General features: G+C 42.1%; 1 protein-coding gene and 1 long non-coding RNA gene across 3 annotated transcripts in view; one reads left to right on the top strand and one right to left on the bottom strand.

Moving 5' to 3' along the window:
* LOC125484662 overlaps window positions 1-12921 on the bottom strand; it is a 20271-nt gene extending 7350 nt beyond the window's left edge. The window contains exons 1-3 of one of the 2 annotated variants that reach the window (XR_007263474.1): window positions 11805-12921; window positions 4146-4296; window positions 3068-3412 (exon numbers count right to left, since the gene is read on the bottom strand). This is a non-coding gene — a long non-coding RNA (uncharacterized LOC125484662). The remainder of the gene's footprint in view (window positions 1-3067; window positions 3413-4145; window positions 4297-11804) is intronic. The other variant, XR_007263475.1, reaches the window with a different exon arrangement.
* Window positions 12922-13003: 82 nt separating this feature from the next.
* ppp1r2 (protein phosphatase 1, regulatory (inhibitor) subunit 2) overlaps window positions 13004-15400 on the top strand; it is a 33080-nt gene continuing 30683 nt past the window's right edge. The window contains exon 1 of the mRNA XM_020527584.2: window positions 13004-13231. Coding sequence (XP_020383173.1) covers window positions 13125-13231 — 107 coding nt within the window. The 5' untranslated portion in view covers window positions 13004-13124. The remainder of the gene's footprint in view (window positions 13232-15400) is intronic.

The following is a 15400-nucleotide window of genomic DNA, read 5'->3' on the forward strand; positions in this document are numbered from 1 at the left end:
GTGGCGTGGGAATGGTGGCGGGGGATACTGTATAGGCATAGAAGAATTCATAAATCTACTTGACTGTGTTCATATCTGCCTGTTTACTAACATCCACTTGGCAATTTGTTCTGTTGGTGATCAACTTTGTTCACAGGTAATGATTAAGAAGTGCCAGAAATATTAAATAATTATTTTGGATTAGTATTTCTGTGACGACTGCTATGTTTAACGGCTGTCTCTTTAATTTAAAGTAAAATGTAGTTGTAAAAGGAGTCATGTGACCTACTCTGAAATCTGCCTTATAACAAGTCTGGGTGATTTAGTTACAGTAGAGACAATGGAAGCCCAGGTTGACCTCCTGGGAAGAAACTGTAAGATGTAAACTGTCTGTTTAATAGCAAGTTAGAGTGGAGGTGGGGGTATGGGCTATATCGAAGATTATTAATTAGCATTTCTACCTGCATTGAGGACCCAAGTGGTTCACATTGCTGTGCAAATGAACATGGAGAGGGAAAATATAAAATAGAAATCTATAGTAATAGTGGGCTGTGGGTTTTATAAGATATCATGACCCTCACAGACACACGTGAATCTGCAAGAATTTCAGAAGAAGAGAGAGGCAGCTGGTTCTACACCTGAAGCAGAGAAAGTTTGGATGGTATTGTTCACCATGTAGAACACAGTTGGGATTTTCAGCACAAATTTAAGAGACCATTCCATGAAGATATAAAGGAACTGAGCTCACGTAGTTTGGACTGGAGGGAAAGAATCACTGGTACAATGCTCAATGTGAAAGTCAGTTCAGAATTATAAATTACCTAGTTGGGAAAGGAAAAGTAAGTTATTGGTGGTGAAAAATAACTTGATATTTGTTTCTGATGAATAAAATATTTACTAAAGGGACAGCGTAAAAAAAACAAGGTATGAAGTGTTTGGTTGTGTTAGAAGTGAAATTTGCCTCTGTAGTTTATAAATTGCCTACTGAATAGTGTTTAGACAATGCTGGTTTTAGTTTGTTTGTTACAGCAAAAACATTAAAATTTAAAGTCTAATTGAGAATCTTCCACTTAGTCACTGAAAATTCAAATACCTTTTCAGAAGCTATTAGTCTGTAATGGTATTTACCAGGTAAATAGATCCGTTAGACGTCACATTGGTGAACAATGGATAAGTGCACTTAAAACTGAAAAGGCATGTTTCAAATAAACTAATCAATCTGAAAGAGGATAAAAAACTGGTCAGGATTGATTGAATCCACAAATTTTAATAGAATCTGGGGGAGAAACAGTGAAGATATTTAATAATTAATTAGAAAAAGGTGCAGGGCATTTGGATGACTAATGTAATTTCTATACTTAAGCAGGTGAAAAGCCATGTCCAGGGAATTATATACAAGTCATTTTTAAAATTGGCAATCGGAAAAATAATGGAATCTCTAATAAAGGATGGAATAGAAGAACATCAATAGACAAAAATAGAATAATGAATACTTAGCGTGGATTTCAAAAGGGAAACACTTGTTCATCCAATGTTATTATAATTTTTGAGGAGGTAACAGAGTTGGGAGAGGGAACAGATGAGGGGAGAGGGAGATGGTGCTTGGACAATCAATACCAAGGAGGACTGCAACAAGTTTCAGGACATTAACAAACTTGCATAATGGGAAAGTCATTGGTGATTGTAGTTCAAAACAAATTAACGTGAGGTAGTACATTTTGGTTGGAAGAGTAGAGAGGGGCTTATTACTTCAAAGATGTAATCTATATGCAATAGATGAACAGAGGATTTTGGAGTACAAACATATCGATCACTAAAAGTTGCATTACAAGTTAGCAAGGCCATTTTTAAAAACATGCTTTATTCCTAGAGGGCTGGAATTGAATAGTGGGGAAGTTATGTCAGATCTGTATGATTACATTTAAGAGAACTGCATGCAGTTCTGGTCACCATATCATAAAAGAAATATGAAGACACAGGTAGAGAGAGATTTAAGACCATAAGATGCAGGAGTAGAAGTAGTCCATTTGGCCCATCAGTCTGCTCTGCCATTCAGTGAGATCATAGCTCAACTGATAATACTCAACTCCACTTTCCTGACTTATTTCCATAAACCTTGATTCCTTTACTGATTAAAAATTTGTCTTTATTAGCCTTGAATATACTTAAAGACGCAGCCTTGATGGACCTCAACGGTAAAAAATTCCACAGGTTGACTAGATGTTTCTTCCTCTTCTTTCCACGATGTCTTAGTGTACTCTCTGGTTCCACAACTGGTTTGGTTCCACTGTTGGCAGTGGACATTGTAGTTGCTGGAGATTTGGTTGGGTGACCCTGGGGCCACTTGTGCCTTGATGAGCCAGACTTGCCGAGGATCTCCTTGCTGAATGCAATTTTACTCTCCTTAACATAGACTTCCAAGGGTTGAAGGGGGTAGGCAAGATAGAGGTGGAGGGCTCAGCCACCCCTGGAGTGTTCTGAGGGATTAAGATATGGTTCCTCTTCAGGCTCAGTGCCTTTTGACTCTACCCTGTCTCCTCAAGAATCCCTACAGTGTGGAAACAGGCCCTTCGGCCCAACAAGTCCACACCAACCCTTGGAGCATCCCACCCAGACCCATCCCCCTATAACCCACCTAATCTACAGACCCCTGAACACTATGGGCAATCTAGCTTAGCCAATCCACCTAACCTGCACATCTTTGGACTGTGGGAGGAAACCGGAGTACCCGGAGGAAACCCACGCAGACACGGGGAGAATGTGCAAACTCCACACAGACAGTCGCTTGAGGGTGGAATTGAACCTGGGTCCCTGGTCCTGTGAGTCAGCAGTGCTAACCACGGAGCACCAAGCCACCCCCTAAGGAAGGGGCAGCTGGAGTGCAATCCCAGTTCCTTGTTCCCCTGTTGCCTGCCTTCTGGCCTGAAGAACAGTGGCTGGAACAATGCAGTCCACAAGAATGTGCCTCTTCAGCTGACCCTGAGGGCACTGGACCTGATTTTCCAGGCAGCTGCCAACCTGTCCATGGAGGCAGATTTGCTACACTACTACAGCTTCTGGGCAATGAGAACCATTGCATCCCACATACCTGTCTGCCGGCCTTGTTTCTCCCTGTGCTGGTGGATAAACTCCATCGTTACTGATACCACGGAGTCATTCCAGGAGCTGAGCATGTGCCTGGTCTCTGTCAGTGCTCTATGTGCTTGGGGGCATTTCTTACTCAGCCAACTGGGGAGTTGTTGCAGTGAAGTCCCCATCAGATTGTGTTCCCATACTTTCTAAACCTAATGTTCCCAAAGAAGTGTCAGTATCTGAGCTGGTGGAGGGGGCTGATGCTTCCTCTGAAGTTTTGCTACTGTCATCCTCAGAGGTCAAGGAGCACTTCTGGGAAACCCCCATTTCACCATGGGCGTGGTAAATGTGCGAGCATTATCTGCAAGATGAAAGAGAGAGGAGTTGTGACTAGAAGTTAGAAATGGTGTGTGATGAATGACACTGACTGTGAATTTAATGTGAGAGTTGCAATGGAATGAAGAAGAGGTGCTTTGGCAGTTGGTGGGATATGGATGTCTCAGTATCCCTGCAGTGCAGTTCTGGTCTTTGTGATGATGCTGTCATTTTAAGAGGTTTTTTTGTCCTGGTTTCTTTTTCTGAAGAGAGTTTGTAAGTAAGGTCTCAAGCTGGCTAATTAACAACACTTGAGTAAACAGCTCGGGAAGCCTTATTTTTTTTTAAACAGCCTGATTGGGTGTGGCCAGCTCTCACCAATTAGGATTTCGGTTTTTCAGTAGCATCAGAAGCTTATAGGGGTCTCAACAGAGTTAGAACTTCAGTGAATGCTTCCTGGCTGCTACTCCCTCTGAATTTTCTCTTGATGTTTTTCCTCCTGGATTGGAAAACTACATGTGTCCGAATTTGCCTTTTTGCCAAGGGATGTGATGATAGATGTTACCTATTGGAACAGCTAATTAGTGACAATTACTATTATTCTGTTAAGCTTCCAAGAGAGTTATTCTAAATTCCTCTTTCTTTGGTTGTATTTTAACTACAGTGTTTGAATAAATTGTGTTTTACTTAACATTGAGCAGTTTGGCCAATCACATTGCATCTGGAATAGACACTTTACATTTGACTTTAAAATAAGAGAAAGTTAGGGTTTAGGCTACCTTCTGAAAGTATGATGAGACAGTCTGGTTTTGTCTATAACATCTTCTCTTGTGTGGCCCAGGATTTTCTCCTCAAATGAACAAGGAGTACAATGTCCAGCATACTTCCAACCATAAGAGCTCTCTCTGCATTGCTATAAGCTGTCTTCTCCTGTATTGAGAGAAAGGGAGGGATTGAGTAAGATGAAAGTTGGTGGCATGGCTGTTAGTCCTAGTCCATTAGGCAAAAGGTGGTGAGATATTTCAAGCGAGTGAGTAAGCAGCTCAGAGGGCATGCATTGTTAGTAGTGTAGGAGATTGGGACAGGTGAGAGTGAGTGATGGCAAAGTGTTGGCAATTGTGGGAGTGGTAGAGCACGAGCCTTGATGAGAGGTGGGTGCAGTAGCAGCGACAGAGTGAGTGTGAGGTAGCAGAGAGGAATGTGGTATTTACCCTGCTGCAAAGTCACAAGATGCAATGACACTCTTGTGACACTGCTGGCCTGCAGACATGGAGACGACACTGTCCTGGTCAGCAAATTCAGACTAGGCTGCTAAGGTCTGATGTTATGGCCTCCTCTGCCAGTGCTCCAGGAAAAGTACCTCACTCCTTTGCAACATCCCCTCCAACATGACTTCTAGGTCCCCGTCAGAGAATTGCAGTGCTGTCTTCCCCTTCTCCAAGGTTCTGACCATCAATGAGCAGGGGACCTTTGGAATGCCAGCACTCGATTGGTGCACAGCTGACTTTTAAAAATGGTGCAGTTGCAAGGAATCCCAGTCTTTTGGTGGATATTTGGTGAGTAGTGAGTTACTCTGGAAATGTTGCACTGTAAGGTGGGGCTGGAATCAGATATGATGGATGTTATGGAGGTGAGGTAGGTAGTTAATGAGGTGCATTTGGTAACATACAGTGTTAAAGTGTATTACAACTCATGGCAGAAATCTCTCCAAAAAATCTAACATAGCTCAGGCTTAGCCAAAAATATATAAGAATAAATATCAGTCACATGTTTCCACTCATGGGGAAGAGAATACCTTGAGGCCATCAATATAAAACAGTCACCAGCAAATCCAATCAGAAATTCTGAAGAAACTTTTTTACCCAAAAAGTGATGAGAATATGGAACTTACCAACACACAAAGTGATTGATTGAACAGCATCAATGCATTTAAGGGGAAACTAAACAAACATTTGAGGGATTAGGGAATGGAAGATTATGTTGTCAGATTTTGAAGTCGAAAAATTAGATGAAGCTTGAGTGGAGCCTGCCTGCTGTGTTATCATTCTGACGAGAGGAATGCATTGGTAATTGAACAACCCACAAGCCATACCATTGATGTAAATGTTTTGATTCAAAAATGGCCAAATCATTTCCCTTTATTACTATGATCCAGAATAAAAGAGACTTTCATCGCCATTCTTTAATAAAGTAAAAATAATATTTATTATACATACTTATTCTATAACCAAGTGGTAAATCAGCTTGAAACCTAAGCTATTTTTCAGAATTAAACTATACCTCCTTAATCCTAAACAATACATTCACATGGCGTAGCTCTGAGGCGTGGATATGTTTTTTTTTGAAAAAAGACAAATTGGGTAAAAGCACCCCTGTGGGCCCAGGGTCCAAACTTATAGGTTAAAACAGAGTGACCTCATGGTCCCCTGAATTTTCCGTTGATGAGATCAATACTTGGACAACCACAGAGTGATGGAAAATCTTCAGGCCAGACGTTTGGCCTGATGGAAAGTCAGGTAGATTCAGGTCATTGAATAGAAGTAACAGTTCAGCTTTACAGGTTTGTGAGGTAGTCAGAGATACTGATATATGGGACCTTTTTCAGGTTCCCAGAAGTACTTCCCTGAAAGATCTGTGCGGCTTGTCCTGCTGCAAGATTTCTTCTTAGTGTTTTCAGGAAAAGAGAGAGAGACACGCTTGCTGCGATGTCTGGAAACATTCATCTTCTGTTGGCACACCCAGGGGTTCTCAAAAAGTGGAAACCATATCCAGAAGACTGTTACTATGCAATCTTCAGCACATAGGCCCTATCTCTTTCAAATCATGTTTGTCCAGCAATTAAAGGAATAAACTTTATTTCTTCTGTCTCTTATAAGCTTTGCTTGTCCCCTTTCAAATTACTTGACTTTTCACTAATTATCACATGAATCACAGCTCACATTACTATTGAATGATTCCTACAAATCACAAGTATCTTTAAAGCCTTGTTAAACTCTTTTTAATCCAGAATGTCCAAACAGTTCCAGTTCCTCGTAGTCATAGTTTAAGTCGCTAAATATAAATGTATATTGTCAACAGCTGACACATAGCTGGTTTTCTCAGGTAACTGTGTCAAATCCACCTCAATAACTATTATGCCCCTATCATGCCCTCATATCCGATGCTACCATGATTCTATCACTTACTGTAGATAGAACTTGCCATTGCCCAGATATCCTGGAATAGACTGGTACCCCTGGTGCCCATGCCATTTTTAAAAGGCCACTCTGCACCCAGACAAGCATGGTCAGTCCAGAGCTGCCCTGCACAACTCCTGACATTTGTTCAGATGTGGTAGTTAAGGGGAAATTAGTAGCCTGTTTTACCGACAGGAGGTCCTGATAGATGGGGTGGCACAGAGCAGGGATGTCCTTTTCCCTCAGGACTAGCAGAGAAGGCCAAAACATCAGACCGTGCCAACATCATCCTAAATGAAATCATTGGCCACTCAGGTCTTTACAGTCTGATCCATGTGGATGAATACCCAGCAGTGAAGGAAGAGGGATCGATGACCTTCTCTGCTTGGGCACTCATCTTATCTCTGTTACAGCACCCATCTCTCAACACAGCTCACGGTCTACCACTCTCACTACTATATGCAACATCTTCCCTCTCTCGCTCTCAACTTTCCCAAATGCCCACCTGATTAACCCTACATAGCCTTTATGCAGGCAAGTCCTTGCTTGGATCAACATTTCCCCTCGCAACCAGTACTAACAGATGTGCCACCCACTTTCATCTCACTCAATCCTTACCTTTATCTCATTCCAGGATATGTCAGCATATAATAAGGAAGAAAGAGCCAAGATGGTTTCTGGGGCTCCTGACATTTGGATGCTCACCCCGATGAGTAGATTCTGACCTTACCTGACCACCCCCAGTGTGTCAAAGCCAAGCCCCTGGACTGATGTCAGTGATTGGCATTGATTTACTGTATTAGGACCCACTGAGTGAAGGCTGTCACCCTTGATTTGACCGATGCATGACCATGATCTATGACCATGCATCCTGGCATTGTGTCTGCACTAAATAGCAAGGCAAGTATGAAATAATGGGGGTCTTGTTGCTCTGACTGGGCTGGGCAATGCAGGCATAGAAGGCGGGAGTGTCCATGTAGACACAAGGTACGCGATCAATAGACGAGCAAACAAGCGTCTCAGGGAAGCAGCCTGGCCAATCAGTCAACTCAGTGCCTGTCCTTGCAAGAATGTCCTTTCAGGAGCATTGCAATGCAGCTGCCAGTGTGTGAAAAGTGCAGCCTTAAAGTGCAGAAAGATCCTATTAGTAGACTGGTGATGTGCTGTGAGGGACCTAAAAAGCTGGCATGTGTTGGATGTCAGTGACTTTGAACACAGGGTGCATGTGTCTGGTGCCCTGAGAATATGTTGCTCAGTGTCCAAGATGGTGGCCTGAAAAGCAAGTGGTGAGCTTACATCAGTGGTTACCTGCTCTGACTTTCATGTTGGGAATTGCCAATGCCAAGTTTCCTCACTGCATGTAGGAGGAGGATAGGAAGCTGCATTTTGTTTATGTATGCAGTTAATGAAGCTGACAACAAGAAATAATCCCTGTTAACAGGCCTCTTGCCACCCCTGGCGCAAATCTATCTTGATGTCCAAACCTCTGTTGAAATTGGGATTAGTTGTTTCCAATGTTGGGAAAGGACTCGCCCAACTTTCACGCAATCATCCCACAAATGTTGCCTTAGCCAATATCATTCAGGCCCCTATAAGACTCTGCCCCGAGTTCCTAACGAATGTAACGTGATTATTTTTGCAGGTGTCTCTTCAATCACTTAAAATTGAATTTATTTATAAAACTTATTAAGTTTGTGTATTTTATTGCCGTATTCAATTAGAAATTTTCAAACTGCAATAAAACATTCATACATTTCATTTTATAACCACCCCACAGAAATCAAGAAATCATTGGCCTTTGGGCAGTTGTAGCATTTTGTTGATACACAACACCACACAATGGTAAGACAAGGTTTTTACATCTGGAATTTTCTTAACCTTTGATTGGTAATACAGTATTTATTTCTGCATCAATTTTTAATTGTCCATTGTCATCTACCTGGTTTAATACATCAGCAGTACACACTGCTGTCAAAATTCTTTGCAGCTAGCAGTCTGCAATTGATCAGACACTACTTTGCCGCAGATTCTCCTTTACTCTTACCTAGCATATGCAACAGATTCCAGGCATCTCACCACACATTGTGGTTCAGAGTGAGAACTGCAAAAACAGTCAAACTCCATCTATCTCAATTTTCAGCTATAACGTGGCAATGTTAGAATCAGTAACTCTCATACATTCTGGCATTTTGTCAATGGTTGTACATTCAAGAGGCCCAATCTAATGATCTGGAAACGTGAGCTCAAATCTCATTTAGACAGCTAGAGAATTTATATTCAGTTAATTATAGTGTTAGAGTCAAAGGTATTTAGCATGGAAACAAAGCCTTGAGTCCAACCCATCCATGCGAACGAAGTTTCCTAAACTGAACTAGTCACATTTGCCTGCGTTTGGCCCATATGTCTCTAAAACTTTCTTAGTCAGCTACCTGACCAAATGTCTTTTAAATGCTGTAATTGTACCGACCTCTACCATTTGGTCTGTTCCATTTCCACACTACCCTCTGTGTGAAAATGTGTCCCTCAGGTCCCTTTCAAAATCTTTCCCCTCTCACCTTAAACCTATGCCTTCTAGTTTTGGACTTGCCTACCCTGGGGAAAAGATCTTGATTATCCACCTTACTACCCTATTCTGGGGAAAAGACCCTGGTTATTCACCTTAGCTATGCCCTTCATGATTTTATAAACCTCTATAAGGTCACTCCTCAGCCTCTTACGCTCCAGGGAAAAAAGTCCCAGCCTATCAAGCCTCTCCTTATAACTCAAACCTTCCAGTCTTGGTAACATTCTTGAAAGTCTTTTTTATACCATTTCCAGTTTAATAACATTCTTCCTATAGCAGGACGATCAGAATTGTTGGCAGTGCTCCAAATTTAGTCCTACCAATGTCTTGTACAGCCATAATTCCTGTACTCAATGCTCTGACTGATGAAGGCAAGCATGCCAAACACCTTCTTCACCACCCTACCAAGATGCCACTTTCAAGGAAACACGTACCTTCTCCCTTAAGTCTGTCTGTGCAATAATGCTCCCCAGGGTCCTATCATTAACTGTGTAAACCCTGCCCTGGTTTGTCTTTCCAAAATGCAACACCTTGCATTTACCTGAATTATACTCCATGTCATTACTTGGCCTAGTTGATCAAGATCCCATTGTAGTCTTAGATAACCTTCTTCACTGTCTACTGTACTACCAATTTGGTGACATCTGCAAACTTCCTAACCATGTCTCCTATATTCTCATCCAAATTGTTTATATAAATGACAATCAACAGTGGACCTAGCACTGATCATTGCATAGATTGGTCATAGGCCTCCAGTCTGAAAAACAACCCTTCATTACCACCCTCTGTCTCCTATTGCCAAGCCAATTTTGTATCCAGTTGGCTAGTTCTTCCTGGATCCCATGTGATCTAACCTTACTACCATGAGGCACCTTGTTGACGGCTTTGTTATAAAGTCCATGCAGACAACATCTTAGGCAGTGCACTCATCTATCTTCTCGGTGACCTCTTCAAAACTCAACCAAATTTGTGAGACATGATTTCCCACACACAAATCCATGCTGACTATCCCTAAACAGTCCTTACCTTTCCAAATGCATGCAGAATCAATTTTTTATTTTAGATTTATTTAATATCAGTACTAATGACAATAAAATAATTGGACTGTCATAAAATCCATTTGATTCACAAATATCTTTCAGGTGATTCAAGACTGTGACTCCAACCACAGCACTGTGGCTGACTTTTAACTGTTCTCTGAAATGTCCTACCAAGCCACTAATTGTATTAAAGAGGTCTCACCACCACCTTCCCAATGACGACTCCTTTCTGAACAATACTGCCCTGATCAGTGATGCCCACATGAATAAAGGAAAAATAATGAAATCCCATGTTTATATACAAGGGGCTTATGTAAGCAGGGAGCAAGATAACAAGGCAGAAATGCTAAGGGAGATGTTTTAGATTGTGAGACCACATGGTGGAAGGAACAGCCAGAAAACAGCTTACATTTATAAAATGCTTTTAATGTATTAAAGATCCCAAAAGTTTTCACATAAGTAACTATCAAGTAGCATTTGACATTGAATGACATTAATAAAAATAATGACAAGTGACCAAAAGCTTTGCCAAAGAGGGGGTTGTTGAGGAATATTATAAAGTAGAATAGCAAGAGAGGTAGAGCAGTCTAGGAAGAAATTCTAGAGCTTGTGGCATGGATACCTGAAGGCATTGTTGCCAATAATAGTGAAGACATTTGGGGATGCACCAGAAACAGAGGAACATAGAGATTTCTGAGCATTGTAGGATTGGAGGTGCTGTTGAGGCAATTTCCTGGAATGAGCTGAATTTTAAATTAAGCCATTGTATGAACTGAATTTGACATCATTTAGAATACAGGCAGCAGAGTTCTAAATGAACTCAAGTTTATGGAGGATGCAACATGAGGCGCTAGCCAAGACAGGGTTGGAACAATTCCTGATGGAACATAAGTATGGATTACGGTTTCAGCAGGAGATGATTCGAGGCAGGGGTAGAATGAAATGCTGTTACAGTGGCAGAAGCCAGCTGCCATTCAGTGGGGAGACTAAAGGATTCAAAGTTCAGCTTATTGTCAAGTAGGAAGCTAACACCCCAAAGGTCTGCTTCAGTTTCACATGGTCGCTATCAGCAAGTGTAAAGGAGCAACAGGCTGGTATTGAAGCAACAAAGGATGTTTGGAGACACATGGTAAGAAATGAAGGAGAGATGAGATTATTAAATGACTTGGCAAGGAGCAAAAAGAACACCTGTATTTATGTAGCACCTTTCATGAACACTGAATTTCCTAAAAGGCTTTGCAGCCATTAAGCACTTTTGAAAGATGATCACTCGTAATACAGGATATGTGGCTTTCAATTTGTGCAGTGAGGTCCAATAAACAGCAATTAAATAATGACCAAATAATCTGCTTTTTCTGATGGTGACTCAGGGATAACTATTTTTCAGGGCAGTTGAGATAAGTCTTTCTTTTCCTTGAAGTAGTGAAATAAATGTTTTACAGGGCCTTGGTTTAATATCTCATAAAGAAGATGTCACCTCTAATCACAGAATCACTATAGTGTGGAAGCAGGCCATTTGGTCCATTGAGTTCACACCAACCCTCCAAAGAGCACCCAACCCAAAACTCAAACCCAACCCCAACCCCTTACCCTACTTCCGCATTTCCCAAGGATAATCCACCTATCCTGCACATACCTATACACTACAGAACAACTTACCGTGGCCAATCCACCTAATCCGTGTATCTTTGGACTGTGGGAGGAAACCCACATTGACACATGGAGAATGTGCAAATTCCACGTAGTCACCTGAGGGTGGAATCAAACCGAAATCCTTGATGCTGTGAGGCAGCAGTGCTAACCACTAAGTCACCATGCTGTTAATGGTGCAACATTCATTCAGAGTTGCACTGGAGTGTCAGTCTAGATAGTTGTCCTCAAGCTCTACAGTAGGACTTGAACATGCAATCTTATGGTTGTCACTTTAAAAGGTGATGAAGTAGATTTTGATATCTGGTTTGGGGTGACAGCAGATGGCACATGAGACCAAGGGATGCCAGAATGAAGAAGGAAAGTGAGAGGAATAAATATAAATGTCCAGTTTACTGAAATTTGCCTATCGTGAGTAAAGAGCCCAAGTAAGCAGTTTGTGTTTTTAAAAAAAAATTCGTTGTTTTTCCTATTCAAGATGATCTTGCTGAGGTAGACAGATTTCAAGTTGACAACTCAAGGTGGTTAAGCCACATTTCTTTATATTCATCCAATTTTCACATCTCATCTTCATCCAAACGTGTATTTAAGGCCATGGAGGTATCTATCATCCAAGACGAAGGTTTGGTACTTTGACAGTGATTTTTAAAAAAATCTCTTCTGAAGAAGGGTCCAGACCCGAAACGTCAGCTTCCCTGCTCCTCTGATGCTGCTTGGCCTGCTGTGTTCATCCAGCTCTACACTTCGTTATTGCAGTAACCAAGACAGCTTGTGGAGCAGATTGAGGCAGATATTGTTTAGTAGAACAAGTCAGCAGAGAGAAACTCCGCACGCCTGACAGCATCTGCGGACAGATTTCACTTTTGGAATCCGGTGTGAGACACTTTTTCATCTTCTTTTGGCTTTAGATTGCCAAGATCCGAAAGTATTTTGTTTTTATTCGACATGACTTGTGAAGGTGAGGGGTGCGAGAAGTCGTGTGTGACACTATTATACCGGCGGGGTGATTACGGTAGCAGGTTGTCACGACGGTAGCAGCCAGCAATGGTCTGCCGGACCTCTCACCTGATCAGCCGCAGCCACGCGCCTGTCCCCAGTTCCGGTGCCTCACAATGCAGGTCATCCCCTTTCTCCTTGTTCTCGCGAGAACTTGCGTGGTCACCGGGCGGGGCAGCTAGCCGCGCTCTCGCGAGAGTTAGTGCCATCGGAGAATGAGGAGCGGCGCTGCTCGAAGTTGTTGTTGTGCTAGAGGAGGGAACTAGCTCAGAACAGCTTCTCCTGTCCGGAACCCACAGCCAGCTTTCTCAGGACACGCAACACCGTTCTGCCATGGCGGCTCCCGCACCCATCAAAGGGATTTTAAAAAACAGAAACTCGGTCCCATCTCAGCAAAACTCGGCGCTGGATCTGTGTACTGAAGAGGAGGAGGAATACAAGTGAGCTGCTGGAATGGAGGGATCAAACGGCAGGAGGGGAGGGGAAGGAGTGATTAGGAGAGCGATCAGAATTGGGGAGGGGTAGGAAGGATGGGGGAATGGAGAGATTGAATTAGAGGAGGGGCAGGGAGGGTATCTGGAGGCAGACGGGAGAGGCAGGGAATTTTCTGAATCTGGAGGGAGTTGGGAGAGAGTGGGGTGTCAGGAGAAGGGGGATTTGGGAGGGTGTAGAAATGAGTGACCAGGGGAATGGAGGACGTGAGGGCAGACTGAGTAAATGGGAGTAAGGGAGAAAGTGCATCATGGGAGGGGGGGGAGGGAAGGAAAGGATAGGGGGTTAACAGCGCTGATTGATGCTACCAATCGGAGGTTCGAGTTCCTGAAAAAAATGCAGCTTCATTTGTAATACTATTCCTGGGCTGCTCACCAAAGGAATAAGGTTACTGATAAGCTGCCCATTAGATCTAGCCATTACTTGAATGCAGGAATTTTTAGCAGGCAGATGATGTGCTGATTACTGACTGACCACTTTCTTCCTGTATACCATTACCTCAGTTTTGACCTTGCCTGCACTTTGTGTCATTTTCTAAGACTTTTTGAACAGTGCAGTGGTGCACATCTTTGACTCACTCGTTGTTTTCTTCGTTATCCAGCAGTCTGTTTTATTGTTGTGCAGGCAGCTGCTGCTCATCACTTTCATTGTTAGTCACTTTGCCCTGTAGCGTAGCATGTACTTCAGGTGCTTCCAATGATTCTCTAGAGAAACCTAAAATAATTTTAAGAATGTGGCACCTGTGCAAAATTTTAAAGCAGAAAATTTATTATCATCGCTGTTCGCTTCTGGCCTGTTTTTATTATGTACAGAGTTATTTTTGATCAGTCTATTCACACCCGTTACCTGGCTCAGAGGTAGGGTTGCTGCCATTGTGCCACAATACCCTATTTTGTCATGCATGTATGTTGGTTTCTGGTACCTAACTGTGATTTATTTTTGTTTGGCCTGTATGTTAGTACAGCATACTTTTTATTAACTTGCACCTATGGGACCAGGATATCAAATATTCCGGTTGATCAAGAGGTCCACATCATCAATGTAAAAACACACATTAAGTAAAAGAAACATAATGCAGGGGGTATACACATCATTGTTATACTTTATTATTTAACTGATTTATGTTTAAATAACGTTACTTTGCCTTAAATAAGACCCTGGCAGAGAGCCTTCTCATTTGCACCCTCAACTGACTGCTCTGAGATTATGATGATACAGTGCGGCCCGAGATGCAATATCAATTGGTTGCATGCTTGCCTCAATCAAAAAGTCTTGGCTTTCTCATCCAGAGGCTTTCAGATAGGTTGGCATTTCAGTGCAGTATTGAGCATTGTTGTTAATATATTTTGTATCACTCCTTAGTCATAAACAGCTCAGCTGTCTCGGGTGAATGTGAAATACCCCATTACACTTTTCAAAAATCAGGGGAACTCTGGCCAACACTTAACTCTCAACCAACATTCTGGTCACTTCTCTGATTGCTATTTGTTGCACCTTGCTGTGTTCAGAGTGTGTACTGTATTGGAGAGTGACTGACACATATTGGGGGATTACAAATTTCTGCTGGTTACTGGATTTCTAATTTTTCAAGTATTTAATTTCACCTTGGAAATGATTTTCTGACTTTCGCCTTGCTGCACTTGATTTTGAACTTGCATGCTTTTAGCTGATCTCTGGTTCAAACTGTTCACGTCACTGTATGTGAACTATATAGTATCACAGCTCATGCCAAACCTCAACTGCTGCCACTCAATCTTCTTGCCTGGATCCAACAGCTTGACAAGAACACATGCTCTCCTGTTGGCCATTTGTTGGAGCTGCAGGCCAAATGAAAGCAGCCAAAGAAGAAAAAGTCTGACATTTCTTGAAATATGTAATCCTATAATTATAGCACTTTTATAACCTGTGATGAGTCGCAGATTCTTCTAAGCCACTTCAAAAGGGTGGAATTATGAGATACCAAGTGTACAAACATTATTTTTCTGTTGTTTACCTCATTACTGTCAAGACTGGACTGATGTGACATATGAAACCATCAGAGCGACCTCAGTTTTTAATATAGTTAGTACATGTAATGTAAGATGATGTCAGTGCTGACCAGAGTAACATGACCTTTG

The sequence above is a fragment of the Rhincodon typus genome, chromosome 13 (genome assembly GCF_021869965.1).
Source record: "Rhincodon typus isolate 14 chromosome 13, sRhiTyp1.1, whole genome shotgun sequence".
Classification (NCBI taxonomy): domain Eukaryota; kingdom Metazoa; phylum Chordata; class Chondrichthyes; order Orectolobiformes; family Rhincodontidae; genus Rhincodon; species Rhincodon typus.